The following is a 23,324-nucleotide window of genomic DNA, read 5'->3' on the forward strand; positions in this document are numbered from 1 at the left end:
TATTCAAGTTGAAAAAAAAGGGGACAAGATTTTGATTATTCGTTTTTGTTGTTGTTGTTGTTGATCTCATCATGTGTAGCCCAACAGAAGAAGCCCAACAACAACAAGCAGTCCAGCAAGCAGCCCAACAAAGAAGCAGTTTTCTTCGAGCGAGAGGGAGGGAGCACGTCGTCGGTTCGATCGGGGAGAAACAACAACATCTGGTTGATTGAGAAGTAGCAACATCTGATTGATTGAGAAGAACAGCAAGTCGTCGGTTCGAGAGAGAGAGAGAGAAAGAAGCAGCAAAAAAATCCGGTTACTTTTCCGATGAATAGGTAAACCCATTTTTTTAAATTAAAAAGTAATTAATTTTAATTAACTAAAATTACCTGCAAAACTTAAATAATTATTTTTTTTAATTAACTTATGCTAGTAATTTTAATCAATCAAAATTAATTGTTATTTTTTTATTTAAAAAACATGATTTTTGTATCATCAACAGATTAGCGAGGACACCCTCATTTGCCGGTAATACCAAAAAATGTTTTACTTATTAAGAAAACATGATTTTGGTATTACTGTGGATGAGGATGTATACTGGTAATTCCAAAATAACGTTTTCTTTTTTAATAATAAAACATTTTTTGGTATTGCCGGTGGATTGTTGACTGATGGGATGTCCATAGGTAATACCAAAATCATGTGTTTTTGTTTTTTTAATAAATATTTTTCCGACGGATTATCTACGAAACACCCCCACTGAAAACTATATTTGTGTATTTTTTTTGCATCCCAATACGTAGATGATTAAATATACAATTCTCAAAAAATCAATAACAAAAAGATAATTTACCAATAAAAACAAATTCTTTACAAACAAACAAATACTTACAAAAACTAAAATTTTAATCACATCCTAAATCCTACTAACGAAATATAATTTATAAATGAATTGAATTGAATTCTCCAAATCCATCATATTTTTATATAAACTAGAAAGGGTACTCGTGTAATGCAGCGATATATATATATATATATATATATATATATCTTAATGTTTCGTTTTATTCCGTCTTTGTAGATGTTTTAATATGGTTTTTATGTTGTTTTGAGAAATGAATAATGATTTTATTTTTGAATAAAATATAAACATGAAGATATCATGAAATTTAAAAAATAAATATATCAATATTAGTATCAAATTAATTATTTAAATGTTTTTGTTTTTATGTAATTTCTTTAATTCAATTTTTTTTATTATAATTTAATTTAGATTTAATAACGAAATAATTTTATTTTTGATTTAATAAATTTTTTATAAGGATAATAATTAAATAATATGTTAGAACTCAATGATTATCTTAATTATATTTATATTTTTTATATTTAAAATGAAATGTTTATCTGCAGTTAGTTATACAAATTCAAACATGAATTTTTAATAAGTTGTATTTACAAACAATTTATTTGTAATATTGAATTTTAAATAATATGCATTAATAAACAATATTTTATGCATAAAAAATGATTTTTAAGAGTTTTTGTCAAATATTATATAATATAATATAGATAAATGTTCGGTGGTGAGTATATAAATAATTTTATATAAAAAAAGAAAAGGAGGAAATAAAAGAATTAAAAAAAATTATAAAAAACTAGAATGAAGGGTTAAAATCGCAACTTTTAATTCCACAAGGATGTATCGTTAAATGTTTTTCTAAAACAAAATCATAATGCTGCCGATGCTGCTATGTGAGAATCGGGTGTCGCCCGTTTTGTTTACATCTTCATTGTCGTCACACAAGCTGCGGCCGCCATGGTTCTCAACCTCAGGTATGTCTAGGGTTTTACTTGTGGCTTAACGAGTTTAGCGGATAAATAAGCTTATTCATATAGTCTGTTTACCTCGGGCTTAATCGCTCAAAAATGGGCTTATTCACCCGTACGAAAGAAGGAGGTTGTCGAGGTTAAGCCGGCCAAAAACTACCCTAGCCTTCCTTATCTTATAGTGCGTCTCCAAGAAACACCCCGCCTCTTCTCCTCCATCGATCGACAGCCCTAATCGCACATCTCTTCTCCATCGATCCAAACTGTTTACAGAACCCTAATCGAAGGCCTCTCTCCTCCATCGATCGACAGCCCTCTTATCCATCGCTCACGACCCTCTTCTCCTCCATCGATCGACAGGTTCTTCTCCATTGCTCACGACCCTCTTCTCCTCCATCGATTGACAGGTTCTTCTCCATCACTCACGGCCCTCTTCTCCTAATCGGTAACTACTATACTCCTCCAGTCGATTTTTTGATGTTTGCTGGTATACAAGTCACAGTCGATTTTTTGATGTTTGCTGTTCTTCAACGATTTTTGGATTTTTTTGATGTGTATTTGCTGTCTTATGGTTGCTGTTTGATGTTTGCTATTTATGTATTTGTTGTTTTATAGTTGCTGTATTTGTTGTTATAGTTAGCATAAACATCGATTAGGTTGCCGTATTTGCTATTTTATAGTTGTTGTTGCTGTTTATTTTATAGTTGTTGTTGCTGTTTGATCACATGTTTAGCATAAACCTCGATTAGGTTGTTGTTTCTATCGCTGTTGCTGTTTGATAGAATCTATTTTAGGTTTGCTGTTTGCTGTTTATATAATCCCAAACACCTTGCTGTTTCTATTGATTTTGTTGTTTCCTATTGCTGTTAATTGTTGTTGGTTCAATGATTGGTTCAATACATAGCTATAGCTACTGTTTTGTGTTTAAAACACTTGGTTAAATAGTTGGTTCCATTTGGGTTTATTCAACAATTATTAAACAGCGCGTAGTTCATCCTCAGAGGTAAATTTCATTTCTGTTATTCAGACTGTTGATTCAAATAGAAAAGTAAACAACAACATAAATTTATCCAGACAGACAAATTTATCTATCCATACAGGACTTGATAGAAAATTCAGACTGTTGATTCAGATAGAAAAGTAAACAACAACATAAGTCCTTTAGCTATTATGTTACTCCCTGCTCTACATTTCTTTTGATTTAAGCTTTGCTTTTTTGGCCTCGATTATTTTCTGAATCAATCGACATCTTCATGGTTTCTTTCTTCTACTTCTATTAACTTATCCTTCGTAATTTTGATTCCTTTTCATGTTCTTTTGAATGTGTTCTTGAGTTGAAGAAGAAACAGCAGACTGTAGGTGAAGCTCATAAACTGTTTGCCTCAAAGAAATGCTACTACCTATGCTGTTATATCGGTCAGAATACGAAATATCAGTCAGGACCGATATTCGATATATCGGAAATAGCGGTTAACATAATATTTCTTAGAATTATATATATAATATGCATTAATTAGAGTTTAGAAATATAGTTTCAAAATTAAAACATCACATCATCTGAAGACTGAAGACTGAAGAAGTCGAGACTGAAGTGTGAAGAAGAAGTCGAGACTTGAAGTCGAATTCGAAGTCGAATTCGAAGTCTGAAGACTGAAGAAGTCGAAGTCTGAAGACTGAAGTTGAAGTCTAAGTGTGATTTGTGAAGAAAAAGTCGACACTGAAGTTGAACGTGAAGAAGAAGAAGACGTTGTGGAAAGATTCAGACCTAATTTAAGTTATCAGCCCAAAAAATTAGGCCCATGGAATAAGAAATTTAAGTTATCAGCCCAAAAAATTAGGCCCATGAAATAACAAAATAAGTTATCAGCCCAAATTTTTARACCTTATAAAATCGGTATATCGGCCCGATTTTTACCTCAAAATATCGCTAAAAATCGCTAAATATCGGAAAATATCGCCGATAATATCGTTCCCGATATTTTGACCGATATTTGAGTTTCGATTTTTTTTTGGAGCGATATCCGATATATCGACGATATATTGCGATTTTAACAGCATAGGCTACTACTTGTATTGATGACACAATTGATTTTGGTTTTCAGCTTTTTTGCTTTTGGGTAGTTGATCTATCTTTGGTCTTGAAATAACTTGGTTCAATTGGTTCTACTTCGCGTCTTCACCTATATGTATTATTGGTTCAGTTGCTTAAGTTTTTTGCAAATATTGGTTAATTTGGTAATGCTTGTTGGATTAACTAATAGCCCCAATTTATTTAAGAAAATGGTTAATGTTGGTTGATCAATTTCTTGGAAGATGGCTGAGTTGAGTTGAGAGGGTACGTGGTTTTTATACATGCTAATTGACAAGGAACAACAAGCTTGCAAGTTTCCAAAATTGTTGCCATCTCAACATACTTCCTTCTTCTCTTGCAAATGAACTTGTATCCAAACAACCACAAGGGTTGTGGCGTAGTGGTTGAGGTCCAAGGGCACGTGGTAGAATATCCCCTGGTGTTCGTTTCCAGGCGTTCACAACAACTGTTGCCATTGAGTTTATCGGGGTTGATGTCAATCTGGCCATAGCCTAGGAAACTCATCCAAAAAAACTTGTATCTGAACTATGATTTCATCTATTTTAACTATAAGTACTTACTAAATTTTGTTGTGATTATGTCATTGAATTCATATAATTTAGTTTGATAAAGGTTTTTTTATTCAAAATATTTTTTAAATTGATAATTTTTATCGTTTAGAATCAACCATTCATCATATTTATCAAATAGTTATGTTAATCGTTGCTTAATATACAATGAGGGGTAAAATAGTCATATATGATATTCAGACCATTTATTCAGCACAACAAACAAACAAGAAGGTATCTCAATCTATACAGACAAATTATTCCATACAACCAGCTTTATCCACACATGACTTAGGGGCTGTTTGGTAGTTGCTGAATAGTTTGGTGTAGAATAATTAAATGGTCAGAATGATTAAGGGGCTCTCATGATATAGTGCAAAAGGAAATATAATTGTTTGGTAATTGTTTACAATGAAATTATGACGCTTAATGGTTAAGGGAGGTCCATGATACAAAATCATTCAGAGGGTTTTAGAACTATTAAGAGACAGACTTTTTTTTCCACCTCTTAAGGATTCAGAGGTTGCCTCTTAATGGAACTATTAAGAGGTAAACAAACAATCCCTTAATGAAAAACCAACCAACCAACCGGTCCTTTATCCACACATGACTTAATGAAAAACCAACCAACCGGTCCTTTACTGGTACATGATCTGTTGGTATACTAGGGTTTCATAAGCCTTTACTGGTACATGATCTGTATGTTGCATTAAATCTGCAATGATGTCTGCCTTTTCTACCTTTTCTGTTTGGAGATTTCTTAGTATCTATACACATTTGATTTCGTGTTCATACGGGGCGTAATTTCGATTTCATTTGATGGGTTTTTTTATGGCTAAGTTGTGTATGGGATTGTTTGCCAATAGGCTATTGAAATTTGATCTTTTGTTTTAGTTTCGATTGGGGATGCTATGTGTTGGTATCATTATGACCACACCACATCGTGCATCTATATTTGGTGCTTCTCAGTGATGCTATTAGTGTTGGTTCTAATTTAAAATCTGTCTTGCTTTTCTGCAGGACTGTGCTCTGCCGTTTCAGTGGCCATATGATATATCCTGGCAAGGGCATTAGATTTATTCAGTCTGATTCTCAGGTAAATAACATCATTATTCTTTCACTTGTTTCCCATGTTTGATGAGCCACTCCTAGTGTGCCTTTTATTATATGCATTTGTGGTTTGTTATTTGCTTACAATTTGGTCACTGTTTTAATTATTTTATCTTACCTCAAAAGTTCACAACTTGTAAATGTTCCCAATTTAGGTCTTCTTGTTTGCAAATTCTAAATGCAAGAGGGAGTTACAAAATAGGCTCAAGTCCTCAAAGCTTACATTGATTCACTGCTTTCTTCGCGATTTTTCACAATCAACATCAATACCTAGAAAGCAACAACGAGTCCGAGATCATGGATATGATAACTACATGGAAATCGAGAAAAAAATGCGCAAAGTCCTTAAAGTTCAAGAATTAATCCTCTCTCAGCCCAACTCTATGGTCGCATCTGCTCGTCTTGACAATCTTTCTCGCCGACTCGGCTTCAAACAATTCGAAGCTGGGCGTTTCGTTCTCAAATTTCCACATATTTTTGATGTTTTCGAACACCCAGTTCAAAGAATTCTTTATTGCAGGCTTACAAGAAAAGCCCTGATCCAAATTCAACAGGAAAATGAAGCTGTTATTGATCAAATCAGCGATGCCGTGACCAGGCTGAGGAAGCTTCTGATGCTGTCTAATACTGGACGGCTGGGGCTTGAGCATGTTCGGATTGCAAGGAGAGAGTTTGGATTCCCGGAGGACTTCGAGTTTTCGGTAATTCTGAAACACCCACAATTTTTCAGATTGTTTGAAGATAAAGGAAGTAGGAGTAAGTACATTGAGATAGTAGAGAGAGATCCAGTTCTAGGTGTTTGTGCTATAGAGAAAATTAGGGAGAAGGAATACAGAGAAAAGGGTGGAGATGCTGAAAACATTCGATTTTCATTTATCGTCAATTTCCCACCTGGGTTCAAGATTGGGAAGTATTACAAGATTGCTGTTTGGAAATGGCAAAGGCTTCCTTATTGGTCGCCATATGAAGATGTATCTGGCTATGACATGAGATCGCTTGAGGCCCAGAACAGAATGGACAAGAGAGCAATTGCAATGATTCATGAAATTGTGTCTTTAACAGTAGAAAAGAAGATAAGTTTGGAGAGGATTGCTCATTTTAGGATTACTATGAATTTGCCGAAAAAGCTTAAAGATTTTCTTCTTCAGCATCAGGGTATATTTTATATTTCTACCAGGGGAAATTATGGGAAGCTTCATACGATTTTTCTTAGAGAGGCTTATAACAAGGGTGAATTGATTGAGCCAAATGAGCTGTATTTGGCTAGGAGGCAATTGGCTAAGTTGATCACATTGAGGAGACCCAATATGGATCATGAGCTTGTTTATCATAGGAGGGAAAGGGTGGCTAATCATATGGACAGGATCGATGTCAAAAATATTTCTGAAAAGTCTTGGACCGAGGACAATATCAGCAACAACGGACAGGGGAACTTAGAAGGTTCAGATTCTAATGTGGAAAGTGATGGTGAGACTGACGAAGAAGATGATTGCCATGGAAGTGCAGAGATTGAGGAAAACAAACTGATTGATTGATTTCTTAATGGCAGTTGATAAATTTTGTGAACCAAAGCTTCACTTATTTTTCACCAAATCTATCAACCAAATCATAGTCTAGACGGCATTGCATTGGATGTAGTACCAGGCTTTGAGTCATAAGGGGACTAGATTAACCTTGGAAGAATATTAGCATGTCTTGAAAGTTGGAATTTTGCTGCAAGTACCTCATTCCTGGAAATGTTGATGAGATCCTGCACCTGGAGGATATGTAAGTTATCTGAAGTGCAATATTCAAGGATATGTGAAGTTTGAGATCATGTTTTATGAAGAAAATACATCTCAGGTAACATAACTTTAATATTATCTCATTTATGCCAACTGCGGAGTAGTTTGAATTTGATAAAAGTGCTAACCAACTGCTCTTCAGGCTTGGTGTCCTTATTGAATTTTTTGAATTTTATAACATGGATCAAGAATTCTGTAGATTGTGTCATAATATTATTAGTTAACGTACTTGATTTGATATCAATCATTATTATTGGTGATTTCAGTTGAGTGGTTGTTTGTAACTATGCTACCGGTCACTGCTGCTCTGCATAAGGCTGGATGCTCTAATCATTATAAGGATGGTTTATATAATTTTATATTTATTTCAATAAAAATCAGTTTTTTATAAAAAAATGATTCTAAAATAATCAATAAAGCACATTAAAAACTGATTATTCTCCACAATGGATTTTGTCTAAATGGCTGTGATCGGAGAAAGATTTTTCATTTTTTGAGCATATTACATGGGGTTGGGTTGTATCTGTCTTTTAAAAACTTTTACATCCAATTTTGTTGTATAAAAAGATAAGCGAAATGACTGAGATGTCTCTCAGTTGGTGGTGCTAGGTTAAGAGCCACATATTAATCTATAGTATCTTATAAAGCATTTTGAAAAAGGTCTTAAGAACAACTTGCAAAGCACCAAGTACTGCCTTTTATTGCATCGTTTTTTAAAACATCTGAACTACAACTTCATATGCATAATTTACAACTTGTATCAGCTTGTATATGTTTTCAATGTTGAGCCAGGCTTACATAGGGACACGCTCATACGCCAGGTCCAACCGTTTACGTTCTCAAGGTGGAAAGATGATGATTCAAGGAGGCCGTACATGCTCTCGAGGTGTGTCTACGACCTTGTAAGTTGTAATTAACATATTAAGGTTCATTCTCTTGCTCTGCATCTTTGTAAGTCATTGGCTCTCTCCATCTCTCGATCGATTTCTTCATATCAGATTCAACATTTGGTCCTGGTAAGATATCAATGAAATTGTACAGATCATGGAGACATCGTTATTGCTTCTTGAAGAATTTTTTTTTTAATTTTTATCGAATTTTTTGAGGAATTTCTTTTATTTCTTATGGAAAATCTTGAAGAACTCCATAAATTTAGGATTTGGTTTTCTACTGGGGTTCTTTCCATGGTGTATTTGCATCAGGTTTTGTTGAAGAATAGAAAATCAACGAAATGATGCTTTTCTTTTAATAGTTTCAGATAGACGTGAACTTTGAGTATATATTTTTTTTCATGAGTACTTTAGTAACATTGCGTCGATTAGTCTTGCTACCAAGTGACATAAGTTATCTTCTTGCTTGAACTTCTTTTTTGGAGATTAGTTTTTTTTTTTGTATTTTGTATTTTTTATTGTTTTGCGTTTTTGTTTAATTTTCCTCCTTTCTGCAATAGGATGGATATCCATGTCGTCCTGGAAAATTTAGACCCAAGTTCACGGTCAGCTTTGAATGAGAGTTACTGCTCTATATACTTAGCGGTTTGAATAGGAGGGAAGCCAGATTCTCACACAGTGCAGAACTCTTGGTAAGAAGTGTTTTGTAGGTATTAGGAGGATTCTGGTTGGAAAAGAAAATGCCATATCACTCTACGTTTTTCTTTCCATTTCATTTTGAAATTTTAGCTGTAAGTTTATCTATTTTAGGAGGATGCTTTGCATGATGTTCATTTTTCGAGTTTAGTATCAATTTTATTTTACTATGACTTGAACACCTTAGGATAGTAGATTGAGATTGAGCAACCTGATAGTTGGCTATCTTGCTTTATGGCTTGACTTTCTTTATTAGATAGTAGAGAACAAGCTAATGTTTTGATGGTTTTTAGACTTCTTTTATTTTTTTTCCACTATTTGTACATCTTCTATTTGTTTCAATTGCGACATTTCTTTCAGTTTGTTTTCTCAGAGTTGACAAATGGTCATTTTGATAATAGGCAACTTGATTGGATTCAATGTAATAGGCAAGAACTAATATCACATATTGGTAACGGGCATGTCTCTTCGAACCAACTTAGTGTTAAGTTCCTCAATAAAATCTTTGATTTTTTTTTTTGTTTATCTAAACCTTCTGAATGGTGTGAATTTTATTATTTACATGGTTTTTGTCTTTTATGTTGAATATTCTATTGAAGAAGCATATCTGGACTTTTAAAATAGATTTATTCTAGATTTTTTGTTATTCATTTCAGTTTATATTGTAGGAAAGTGGCTTGGTAGGAGGCAAATTCGATGCAATTGGGTGGCAAAGGTTGCTGCTTAAGACGACAAACAGAGGTTCGATGACAAGAGTGTTTTTTAAATATCATGTTAGCTCATTAGAAATTTATTTACAAAATTGAGATTCTGGTAAGAATTAAAAGAACATACGAAGCAAATGAAGAAAATCAGACAAGGTCATGGAAAAAGAAATGAGGACAGGATTACCTACAAAGAAAGGAGCTTCATCTTATGAGCAAATGATTAAGATGGAGAAGGTATGTAGCATATTTATTATTGTTAGTCACATTACTCTCAAAAATGAATTCTTTTCAACTGAGTGATGATATCAGTGAAGATTTTGATATGGGTTTCCATGCTCTGCTAGTTGTTGGTCTGAATCAGAGGGGTTTTTTTTTTTTAAGATGACAGCTTGAGGATTCAAAGAAGGGTTATTTCTATAAGACAACAATCAAATCTAGCATATTCAAAGAAGGGTTATTTATATAAGACAACAATTAAACCTAGTATGTTCAAAGAAGGGTTATTTCTATAAGACAACAATNAAACCTAGTATGTTCAAAGAAGGGTTATTTCTATAAGACAACAATTAAACCTAGTATGTTCGAAGAAGGGTTATTTCTATAAGACAACAATCAAACCTAGTATGTTCAAAGAAGGGTTATTTCTATAAGACAACAATTAAACCTAGTATNTTCAAAGAAGGGTTATTTCTATAAGACAACAATTAAACCTAGTATATTCAAAGAAGGGTTATTTCTATAAGACAACAATTAAACCTAGTATATTCGAAGTGGGATTGGGATCTTGTTTCAATCTGTTGGAGCAGAGCTAATGGTTTTTAGAGTCTGAAAGTTTCTTTGTTTATTCAATAATAGTCCTAGTCTTTAGGAATACTTTCTAATTAATAAGCTAGACCTAGTCATCAATACTAGTTGCTTTATCTTTGTTTTTCAGTTTCTTGTTTGGGCTATAAATATGGCTCTAGCTTTCTTTATCAATTCAAGAGTTCATTTCTACAAATACAAGCAGTAGCTATTGTTTCTTTGTTCAATAATACTGTTATTGTTCTTTGTTCAATAATTGGTATCAGAGCCTGATACAGAGAGGAGAGGAACTCTTGAGAGATAAACACGAGAGGAGAGGAATTCTGAGAAAGTATGGCTGTAACAAGGACATGTTCGTTCAATCCGCCATTCCAAAGTTTGATGGCTTCTACGAGCACTGGCCGAAATTAATAGAGAATTTTCTGCGATTCAAAGAGTATTGGAGTATGGTTGAAGAAGGGATTCCTGCTCCTCCACAAGGAAGAGAGCTAACTGCAGGAGAGGCTAAGGTGATTGCTGATAATCAGTTGAAAGATAAGAAAGTGAAGAACTACCTTTATCAAGCCATTGATAGAGAGATTATGGAGGCGATCCTGAATGATGGAACTTCAAAGCAGATTTGGGATTCTATGAAGCAGAAGTACAAAGACTCAACACGGGATAAAAGAGCGCAACTTCAAGGATTGAAGACTGAATTCGAGATGCTGAGGATGAAAGGAGAAACAATTAATGTTTATTTTGGAAGTGTCTTATCCGTAGCAAAAAGGATGAAGAATATTGAGAGGCTATCAAAGAAAGTGATATCATAAGAAAAATTACGAGGTCCCTTGTTCCGAGGTTTGACTATGTCGTATGTTCCATAGAAGAGTCCAGCAACACAGAAACTTTGACCGTAGACGAGCTTCAAAGCAGCCTCCTGATTCATGAGCAGATAATGAAGGGACTGGTCGAGGAAGAACAAGCATTGAAAGTATCTTCTGAGGGACGAAGGGGAAAGAGCCAGAGGCGTGTCACGAAGAGGAGGAAGGGGCAGATGGCGACAACAATTCAACAAAGCCTTAGTAGAGTGCTACAGGTGTCACAATCTAGGGCACTTTCAATACGAGTGTCCCAACGGAGAGAAGCAAGCACACTATGCAGAATTCATTGACCAAGAAGAGATGCTGTTAATGGCGCACACCGATTTAAGTCAACAAAAGAAAGGAGTATGGTTTCTTGATTCGGGATGCTCGAATCACATGACCAGTAAGGAGTGGTTTGTGCAACTAGATGAAACTTTCAGGCATTCAGTAAAACTTGGAAACGACTCTAGGATAGACGTGATGGGAAAAGGGAACATCGTTATTGAATTCAAGGGGAAGACTCAAACGGTAACTGATGTGTTTTTTGTTCCTGAGTTATGCAACAATTTGCTTAGTATGGGTCTGCTTCAGGACAGAGGCATAACTATTCTGATGGCTGATGGAGTGTGCAAGTTGTACCATTCAAAAAGAGTTTGTATTATAGGAAGTGTCATGAGAGCAAATCGAATGTTCGCTATTGATACCAATATTCTTATTAGCGAGTCTGCTTGTTTTAATGCTAACACTACAGAAGCAAGTGAGTTTTGGCACAGGAGGTTAGGACATCTAAGTTACAAGAATCTGACAATTCTTAGTAACAAGAATCTGGTTGGTAGAAACGCCAACATTCAAGAGCCCAGCAAAGGTTTGTGCAGGTTGTATGGTTGGAAAACAGAATCGGGTATCTTCTTCAAAGAAGAGCACATGGAGAGCAACAAGACAGTTGCAGTTGGTACACTCAGACCTCTGTGGACCAATCACCCCGGAATCGCATGGAAGTAAGAGATATATACTGACATTTACAGACGACTTCACTCGCGAGATATGGGTTTACTTTTTAAGTGAAAAAAGTGAAACCCTTGCAGTTTTTAAAGTTTTCAAAAGTATGGTGGAAAAGGAGTCTGGCCTTCAAATATGCAGTTTGAGAACTGGTAGGGGAGGGCAGTTCAACTCCAAGGAATTTTCGGAGTTCTGCACTATACAAGGCATAAAGAGGCAACTAACCACATCATACACGCCACTACAGAATGGGGTAGCCGAGCGTAAGAATCGCACAATTCTTAACATGGTACGTTGCCTTCTTGAAGAAAAGAAAATGCCAAAGGCCCTTCTGGCCCGAAGCAGCAAAATGGACATGTCACATTATCAATAGAAGTCCTACATCGGCAGTAAAGGACAAGACCCCATAGGGGTGTTGGAGTGGTTTAAAACCCAATGTTGAGTACGTTAGGATCTTTGGCTGCCTGGGGAATATGCATGTGCCAGAAGAAAAGAGGTTGAAATCGAGAACAATCATATAAAATGAAAAAAATTTGAAACCCTAAAATCTCCAACATGGACTTATCAATTAAAATTTTAAACAAAATTCAAAACCTCATCCCTCAAGGACACCATTGTTTACGCATCTTGGTTATACTTCTGCATCTGAATATGGGTTTGAAGTAGACTTGCATTTAAATATGGGTTCTTAACTAGCCTTGCATCTGGATTCAAACTCGCAACATTCTTATAAACTATGGAACCCAACGGAGTGAACGGCATGTGCTTGTACTGAGAGCTTAATGTTTTCAATTTGGCAACTGAATAATTCGATAAATCCCGAAATTTATATTTTAATAATAACAACGGAATTACGGGTGTGACGGACATGTATTTTCACTTTGATATTGCAATATAATTGTATATGTGTGAGTTGATCTAACAACTTCTTGCTTAGAAAAACAAAAAAAATGAAATACATGTATAAATCTTGTACTGTGATTTTTGATTATACCACACAAATTTTCATCGTGTGGATTGGTATCTTGAAATGGATGGGGCTGGGGAGTGGAGCAAACCACTATATTCAAAGTATTTGTATATCTTCCATTATCCTTATACTTTATGTATTTTATTATTGAGTTTGAACATTCATTGAAAATGCAAATGTGTGCCAATAAAACCTACCCGTTGCTTGATGATTTCATTATTCATATTGAAAAAATCACCTCGATTATTGCAACACACTCATAAACGTGTTGAATTCCATTATCAACTCTTTTATCCAGCCACAACATCGGCTTCATGTTCGACAACTTTGAATCTTTGCCAGATGAGTAAAGGGTAGTTTGGGGAGAGTTATGGCTTAATAGATTAAACTAACCCATTTATCAGACCGATTAAGCCATCACCTTAATGAATAAGTCACAAACAAAGACTCATGTATGACGAGCTATTAAGCCATACAAACTACCAAAACCATCAAACGGGGAAAAAAAGGTCTCTAAATCTAATATAGTATGTTTTAGTTCTTAGCTTTTTAGTTACAGGGGATATGCGGTTTTTAATTAAAGATAGAAAAAGTTATATACTTTTATATTTATCTTGAAATTTAGTTTTCTTAAAACATCATCTTATGTGTTTATCCGAAATTGATTATTTTGATTTTAATAAGATAAAGAATAATATGAATTTAACGATACTTATTTTTGCGATAACTGTAAGAAAAAACTAAACATTCCTGAAAGAAATATGGCAGTTTTCAAGTATTTTCATATCTTACTCCCCAATATGCCGAAATTGTATTCGAGCCTAATCTCCATAAACCTTAAACCTCACAAACCCCGTTTACTAAAATGCACACACACACTTCCCATATTCGACCCGGTTTTTACTATTAATCTCGAAGTCTCTAAGTGTTAGAACCAGACCAACGAATTATAGAATTATCCTTCCAAACTAAATTAAAACAGTAATAATCAGAAAATTAACCAAGAAAGTTAGTAAAATTCTAACCTTTACGATGATATCTATATGCAAAAATCGTGAGATAGAGGCCTGCCGAAACAGTGTCCTAAGACGAAATTTCGCCCCCAATCGTGCGTTGGTAAACGGACGTCGTCTTGAGGATACAACTATCTAACCGGATTGATGCACGTCAATCCGATTCCATCGAATCGATAATACGTTCCATGAAGCAACGATATAGAGAGAAAAATTATGGAGAGAAATCTCTGTTTGTGCGTGTGTTCTAAGTGAACGAACAGCCCCCCTAAAAAAATATAAACCGAAAAATGCAGTTACGGATGGGTCGCGGGTGTCGGGTAAAACCGTAACCGGGTCATAAGGCCCAAGGCCCATCTTTTGACCATTAATATTGGGTATTGCTACACCCAAGCCCAAGGTCAATCCTTCATTTGGGCCTCTCTCTAACTTGCTAATCCATGTATGTAAGGCAATATAAACACATGAAAAGTTCATTCTTTTTCCTATGTGGGACAAGGGTGGACAAATATCCAACACTAAGTGCTATGAAATTGGTTCTCATGTATGATCTCTCCAATCCCCCGTTCCTTTCTTTTTCTTTAATTGTATTTGATGAATTGAACCTAATTCTTTTGATTGTTTGTTTGATCGATAAGAACTGGAAGATTTGTTAGACTTTAGTGTAATCAACTGGTCCTTAGATATATAATTTGAATTTGTTTTCATAAACTCGCTATCGTGCTTGATGTAACCCTAAATTGATGAGAGGTTCTTGAAACCATCTTACTGATACATGATCTATTGGTATACTAGGGTTTGAGAAGCCATCTGTCAGATCTCAGGATTTAATTGTATGCTTGCATTAAATATGCAATGATGCATGCCTTTGCGCTTTGGAGCTTTTCTTAGTATCTATACACATTTTGATTTCATACGACCATTCGGGGACACAATTTTGATCTCATTTGTTGGGTGTTTTGATGGCTAAGTTATCTATGTGTAATTTTAATTCTTAATTACTGTTGTGTCAGAAAGAATACCCTAAAAGACTATAACAAATAGAAGAATGCACAATTATACATGTCCATCATATCGCCTGGAAACAAGTAATAGTGGTAAGAATACAAAGTTATCAATCCTCAGGGACAATGAAAGTAAGAGTTTCCAACAAGTTTTTTTTTCCTAAAAATGATCTCAGATGGTTAATTCGAAAGATTGATTTAGGATTGAGTTAACAATCTACTAAGTAAGGAAAATTAAAAAAAAAACATGGGTGCAAGTTCATGTTGAGATTTCAGTTATGAAAGTGCAGCAAAACCTTGCTACAACATCTGAAACGAATGATGTAGTTATAAGCTTTAACACCATTATTAGTTTGAATAGTCTTATTTTGAAGTAAGACGGAATATCCACTGGCAGTATTCAAAGAACACAATCCAAGCTTGGTATAGATACTACTATTCGTAATTGCAACCTTATGAAAGTCGCTGCAACACAAAATGGCTATCTACAACACTCGAAGTTTTAACATTTATGTTCTACAAAGCAACTCCATCTAAATAAAAACAAACATGCGTCACTTTGTCAAATATTATAGATGTAACGTTGCAACAATGAATGCATAAAGGAGTCAATTTCTATGGTAAAAACAATTATCCACATACACTTAGACTAATCTTTGAACCCTTACTCACACCCAAGATAAGAGTTTTAAGTTTTAACCCACCTTTGCTGGAAAAAGTGAAGACATGAATGTAAATAGCATAAAAGTGAAGTGTTAGAATGTAGAGTTGCAAGAAACGTAAAGTGCATGAAATGTAAAGTACTTGGAAATTTAAGTGTAACACCCATGTTTTTTCTTTATTTAAATAGATTTTATGATACGTAATATTTCTTGGGTCATGTAAGAATTATTACATATTATTTAGAGAATCAAACAAGAGAATTTTTTGAAGAAAATAATTCTACTGGATCTGTGGATCTTGTCCGCGGAAATCCGTGAGATCCATATATCCTTTAACATTTTTCTGTTGGATCTGACGGAAGTCCGTGAAAGAGCAAGTCTTCTTTTTAAGATGGATTTCCCTCTCTCTTTTTCTCATTTGATTTCTCACCTACTCATTTCTTCTTATCTATTTTTGGTCCAAGCATCTTCACTTCACCCACACCGATGTCTTCATGAAGTGTTGAGATTGAATCTAGAGATTCAAAGCTTGGGGACCCAAAGGCAAGATCTTCATCTTCCCCAACCACTTCCATCATTGTTGATTACATTTTTGGGTTTTCCTTAAAAATGATTTATAAGTTCAACCTAACCTTTCCAAACCTTTATTCATGTTAAACCTTTTTTTTTAACCTCCTAGAACATCCCTTTGATGTATCTTCAAAGTATTTAAGTTTTGGATGTTTTAGGTGATTTGAGCTTCTGGCTAAGATTGTATGGATCTAAATTTGGGAGATACTCTTGGTGTATTTTAGGTTTGTTTGTGATATAGATAAAGTTTCTAGTGATGAATGTTTATGGGTCTAAAGTCTTCACTAAAGGAAGCTCAATATTGCAGTAAAACCTAGATTTAGCCAAAAATCTAGCAAGGTAAGTTCAAGTTATTTTGTGAAAACTATGAACATGCAAAAAATGTCCAGTTTTTGGAGTTTTAAAAATGTTTTCTTGATATTTATCAATGGTGTTGATTATTTGACGAAATTTGCACCTTGAGTATATTTGGTTTTATAAATCATGTAAAATGCCTATATTTGGGTTTTGGATTTTTAATAAATAAATCATAAGTGCGGGTTCTTTTGATGATTTATCCTATAAGTGGATATTATTTGGTGACAATGCATTTGTAATGTAGTTGTTTGGGAAAATGCATATTATTATGTTATGGGACATTTTGGAAATATAAATCACAGGTTGGTTGAACTCTAGCCACTGGCCACATGATGTAATATCTGAGTCAGTTTTATGGAATGATTATCCATGTTTTGTACCTAGAAATAGGCATTGGGTGTTCGAGGACAACTTGGTACGGTCTTATGGGAGCTGGATACTATCAATTGGCCACATGATGTAGTTTTTAGTGAATGAGTGTACCTGGAATCATCGGGAGGGCCTTGACCTATGAATCACAAATAATTATTCCTATTGGGTCCATTGATCTTCATGATTAGCTCTATAACGTGGAACCGTGGCTTACTTTTGTGTTCCGCCACTAACCATAGAAATCAAGCCTCCTTAGTCGTTGAAAGGTATTGTTTTAGGTATTAATTTGTATCCTTGTTTCCAATGGCGTGTTGGGTGTGGAGTATTTTCCATTATTTATGGTTTGGGTATTGATAATTGTTTATGTTTTGGGTATTTAATCTCATTCACTCACGGGTGAGTATTGAGCTTTAGTTTCATGAATAAAGGGATGTTTTCTTAAATGAGTTTTCATCATGAAAATGGTGAGTTTTGGAAAAGGATGTTGCTTTTATGCTAAATACATTTCATTCAGGAAATTGTGATTTAAATAACATCTTTCAATTCTACCGTTTTTAGATTTATGATGAAAACTGTTTGAACTCGCTAGACGTTAATCTTAACGCTTTTTATTTGTTGGCATGTGCATTAGGTCCTTGTTGGGGTTTGGTACTAGCGACGCTGTGATGAACTGAGTGCTAGTTAGAGGCACGAGAAGATGTAGCTATTCATTGATGTCTTCAGCATTTGGAGATAACGACTGTTATTGTGTTTTAATGACACCTGACTTTGATCTAGTTTTATGTAAGACTTGGTTTATCAATTGTTAATTCAGATGTAGATTTGTTATTCGAGGTAATTCAAATATTGATTTATATAAAGAGATTTTTACTTTATTCAATTTATTATTGAAAACTTTAAATTAGTCGTTATTTCTAGAATTGAAGGTGTTATATAAAGTACTTGAAATATAAAGGTGCTGGAAAATGTGAAGGTACTAGAATATAAACTTGTCAAAATTGTGAGTGAGCAAAAAGTGTAAAGTGTTGGAAAATGTAACTTGTGGAAAAGTATAAATGATGTTATATCAACTAAGAAGTTCAAAAGAATACTTGGAATAAAACTAAGGATATTTGGTTGAGTTTCCACAAGCTAAAAACTTATTTCTATCTCATGCACTTAACAAACTACTAAGCTTCTAATATTTATACTACATTAAAACTCTTAGGAAATCAAAATAAAGATATTAACCATTGGGTAATAACCAATCAAATCAAATGTTAAACTTTAGTACACAGCCCACAAAGCTTATAAAGTACTTGGGTTACATCACAAAAAGATGATAAGAAATGTTAGGAGACAACTTCCATTCTTCTAATCAACAAAAGACATCTTTTATAAAACACTTGAAATCTAATCGAACTCCTTGAGCAATTTGATGCCCCATGTTGTAGGATTCTGGAACAAGCTCACAGTTAGCATATGTTCTTCATTAACAAGACCAAACTCATTAATTATGCTCCAAACTCAATGAAGGTGAAGATATGAATAAAATATCTAAAATTGTGATTGGAACAATAAAAATAATATAAAATGAGATCCTAAAAATATACAAAAATGGGTATAATTTTGTACTTATCATAAATTGTTGTTTGTCTCCAAGACGACAAATGAAAGACTCAATATATGAAAGAAAAATAAAGGAAACAAACTTGACAGTCTCATAACATTACCGCAACGTTTTTGTAACACCCGAAATTTTGTAAGATATGTGATTAAATCTTGATCAAGTATTTTGTGGTTATACTCATCCATTTGGTTTCATATGTCTAAAAATTCTATGTTGGTGATTAATCTTAAAGTTTCGGTAGTTGGAAAAAGATAGATTTAGGCACTTCAGACTTAGTTAGGGTTATGCGACCCTAGTGTCGCGACCCTTGCGTCGCACGACAGGGTCGCACTTTATGTATCGTATGTGGAGGAAGTTGGGGTCTGCGGCCCTTGAAGTTGAGATCCTTACACCATGAAGCCACCATCACATTTTAGATACCATAAGTTGAGCATAGGTAGCAGGTGACCCTTGAGCCGTGACCCTAGGGTCGCAGATCACGTTCAGGTGTTATAGTCGGATTTTAAGCTTAGACCTCATTTATTTCTTTCACCAAACCCTTCTCTCTTCATTTACTCTCTTTGGTAAAACCCAAGGTCTGGTTTTAAAAGACATTAAAGGTAGACATTGAGTCACTAATCATCAAGCCTTGGTAGATTTAAGCTAAGGATTCAAGATCTACTCCACCTTTCCACCATTTTACTAAGTTTCTAGGTTTTCTTCAAAACCTAACTTGTGAGTTCATCCTAGCTTTTCTCATACTTTATACATGTTAAAATGCTTCATTTTAGTCTCCTAAAACATTCTTCTTGATATATTTTACATATCTATGGATTTGGCCAATTTTGGGCATTTTGGGATATTTGGGTTTTTACCCTTTTTTGCTAATAAATAATGGATCTTCAAAGTATGTAATTAGACAGATTTCTTTGCACATAATAAAAAGTCGTGGCTCAATCTTCAAAATATAATCTTGTGATTTGAGTACATAAATGTTGTTTGAGACTTGAAACTCCATGATTTACAATTTTACTTGATTTCTTCATATTTGGAGGTATTTCATCAAAATTGGTTAACTTGGAAAAAGAGTAGTATTATTTGTGAAACAAAGTTACTCTTGAATTTATGAAATATTGAGTAAAATGATAAACATGATATTTGGTTTGAAAGAGACATGGTTTTATTGGGGGTTAAGGGAACTTTAACCTACATGGTAAATCTTGTGTCAAAATGACTTAATGAGGACACTCGATTGATGAAAACTATATGCGTAATTATTATTGGTCACTTTTGAATAGATGAAAACTATATGGGTAATTGTAATTATAATTGGTGACTTTCGATTGATGAACACTATATACTAAATATCAATGACTAAATGCAAATTGATCCATAAAAACATAGTCAATTTGATGTAAAGAGAGATAATCTCCTTGTTTGTAACTAGAATTAGGCATTGAGTTATTGGAGGCTTGGAACTGTAAATCACATGTTGGTTGAACTCTAGACATTATCCACTTAATATAAATTTCTAGTGAATGAGTGTAACTAGGATCATCGGGAGGTCCTTTTGAACTATAAATCACAGGTTGGTTGAACTCATTAGTCATTGATATTTAGTATCATGATATCATCTCTATAACATGGAATTATGATTTATTTTTGTGTTCCACCACTACCCATGGAAAGCCAGGTCTCCCCCATTATCGTAAGACGTATTTTGAACCTTATTATCTTTATTCGGGATGTATGAACTTTTGTTTTAAATTAGTCTCCCAAACCTTATCCATTTGATATTATTTACATTTATAAATATTTGTTCTTACTAGGCGTTAAGCCTACCATTTTTTCTTAAATGACATGTATATCAGGTTCTCTCAGCGGTAGGGATCCGAAGTCTAGCAGAGATGGGATGCCGCTAGAGGCACTTTTGGGTCATTAACTATTGGGCAAATTTGGCATTTATCTTGGACCGGATTCTTTTGAAGACGATAGTGACACCCGTTTATAATCTAAACTTAGTTTAGTTTAGATTAGTAAATTGTTATTTATCTTCTAATATTTTTGGGTTGTAAATGCTATACTATCTTCTCCTTTTGGAGTATTTTTATGTTTAATAGGCTTTATTGCTTTGTGAATTGTTGGTTTAAATTTAATCCTATTTCAGAGTGTCACAGTTTTATAAATCCGAGTTCATCCATACCTAATTCCTATTGTCTGGTAATTCCCATCTTAAAACTTATAATCAATAGGGCTTTGAGGGGTTTAAAAAAAAAAAAAAATTGGCTCCTAAATTCCTCCTATAATTGCCTACAAGTACCAGTTCATCATGTTGCAGCATGTAGTACAGGTGCTATAACAACAATTTTATCTTTTCTGCTTTGACTTGTTTGTTTTGCACTACACTATTTTGAGCTAATTTTATGCTCTTTGATAACTTGTTTAACATTGAGTGACTACATCCCTCCCCACAATTAAATTCTCCATTGTACTTATTGAGAATGGATTTTGGCATGGTTCAAGGTTGCAAAAAATAATGTATATGAAAAGTGTATAGGAAAAAGACTTGAATCACATTCTAAAGTTTAACAAATGGTTGCCAAGTTGTTGCCTATGAATGGCATTGTTTGGTTCCAGTTCTAGAAGTAGGATGGATTATGAACAATAAAATTATTTAAGCTATAACATGTATAAAGACTATGAATACTACTAGACTCAAAAGACTAAAAACAATATCCTAGACTTCAATAGCCTACAATTATGAAATAAGTGAAGTAAAATAAACATTAGGGACAAAGGTAACAAGAAATGGAGAGTAGATTTAACTACAATAGCTACCAAGAGATCATCCTACTCCTTCATCAACTCTTTTGTGTAAGGTGGGATGGTCCTACGAACATTGAGTAGATTTAACTGCAACAGTTGCCAAGAGACCATCCTGCTCCTTCCTCAAATCTTCTGGGTAAGCTGGGATGGCACTTGCTTCATCAGGATGCTTTAGAGTCCATACACGCTCATGCACCATATCTTTCTTCATTTCCCAATCCCTCAGCAAGGTATTAATGTTCTTCATTTGCAAAAGTTCTCCTCTTGCTTCTTCAAGCAAGCCAATAATCTTTATTCTCTTTTCTTATAGTGCTCCTTCAACTCTTGCTTATGTTTCTTCAACTGGGATGCCCATAAGTCATCCTTCTTATCCATTCTCTTCAACAACTGCTTCTGATGTCTAATGTGCTATGTGTACTAGTGGTGGTTCTTCTCTCTGAGTAGTAAGTGCTACAACAGGTTCTTCATCTTGTCTTCTGCATTCTTCCTCATTTTCTTGACTGTTGTGAGCTAAATAACAAACTTTCCCTTCACAAAAACATCAGTTGGCGATACCTGGACCTTTGCTTTCCTTAAAATGGCATCGATGAAGCTTGTATGCCAAAGATAGCCCTTGGGTTTGTCAGCGCATACATGTATGCTTCTGTAAATAACATCACAAATACTAAAAGATGTAGCAGTATCAAGGCAATAAAGGACGAGCATACTTTCATAGGTGAGGCTGGTATCATGGTTAGTGGCTTGAGACTATTTTGGAAGTCCTTCTTGCATTTAGAGTTTGCGAACAAAAAGACCTAAATTTGGAACACATACAAAGTTGTGAACTTTTGAGGTAACATAAAAGAAGTAAAAAGTGACCAAATTGTATGCAACTAATAAACCACAAATGCATATAATAAAAACATATTAGGAGTGGTTCATCAAACATGGGAACAAGTGAAAGAATAATTATGTTATATACCTAAGAACTAGATTGAATAAATCTAATGCCCCCGCCATGATATATTATCTGGCCACTGAACGACAGAACTAAGTCCTGCAAAAAAAGCAAGACATATTTCAAATTTGAACCAACATTAATAACATCACTAACAAGAATCAAATATAGATGCAAATATGATGTAGTTATAACGATACCAACACATATAAGATCCTCCAACCGAAACTAAAACAAAAGATCAAATCAATAGCCTAATGACAAACAATATAGGGTTTTTGATGTAATTAGGAAGTAGAATTACCCATACACAACTTATCCATGAAAAAACCAAACAAATAAAATCAAAATTTTGTCCCTATATGAACAAGAAATCAAATGTGTATAGATACAGAGAAAATCCAAACTGCGAAGGCATATATCATTGCAGATTTAATGCAAGCATACAGTTAAACTTGGGTTGAATATGGGAAGAGTGTGTGCATTTCGATAAAAGGATTTTATAAGATTTAGGTTTAAGAAGATTAGGCTCGAGTATGAAGATTCCAAATACGCTTCACATGCTAGGAAAATTTGGCATGAAGGTTAATGGTTATTACCCTTTGGACTTTTAGTGTTTGAAATGATTAATAATTATTACCCTTTGACCAACATGTATATGCTCATTGGTTTTAGTTGAATTGGGTTGGTGTTGGTCCCAAAAGGGTCTACAAGAATACTAAACAGGTTGTAGAAGGGGGGGGG

The 23,324-nt window shown here is 34.3% G+C and overlaps 1 protein-coding gene across 16 annotated transcripts; it reads left to right on the forward strand.

The window, feature by feature from the left end:
• The first annotated feature begins 1,821 nt into the window (after positions 1-1,821).
• LOC112502496 (protein ROOT PRIMORDIUM DEFECTIVE 1) lies at positions 1,822-13,256 on the forward strand. 16 transcript variants are annotated; one of them, XM_025106416.1, is made up of 7 exons: positions 1,822-2,254; positions 5,470-5,545; positions 5,715-7,401; positions 8,136-8,269; positions 8,794-8,925; positions 9,598-9,870; positions 10,707-13,256. In XM_025106416.1, the coding sequence occupies exons 2-3, from the start codon at positions 5,498-5,500 to the stop codon at positions 7,092-7,094; spliced, it is 1,428 nt and encodes a 475-aa protein (XP_024962184.1). In that variant the 5' UTR covers positions 1,822-2,254; positions 5,470-5,497; the 3' UTR covers positions 7,095-7,401; positions 8,136-8,269; positions 8,794-8,925; positions 9,598-9,870; positions 10,707-13,256. The 16 variants fall into 16 exon arrangements, with proteins under 16 accessions (XP_024962184.1, XP_024962181.1, XP_024962182.1 ...); XM_025106413.1 differs by having other exon boundaries at positions 8,136-8,245; XM_025106414.1 differs by having other exon boundaries at positions 8,136-8,229.
• Positions 13,257-23,324: the final 10,068 nt, after the last annotated feature.

This window comes from Cynara cardunculus, unplaced genomic scaffold (assembly GCF_001531365.2).
Source record: "Cynara cardunculus var. scolymus isolate 2C unplaced genomic scaffold, CcrdV1 Un_Scaffold_1512, whole genome shotgun sequence".
Lineage (NCBI taxonomy): Eukaryota > Viridiplantae > Streptophyta > Magnoliopsida > Asterales > Asteraceae > Cynara > Cynara cardunculus.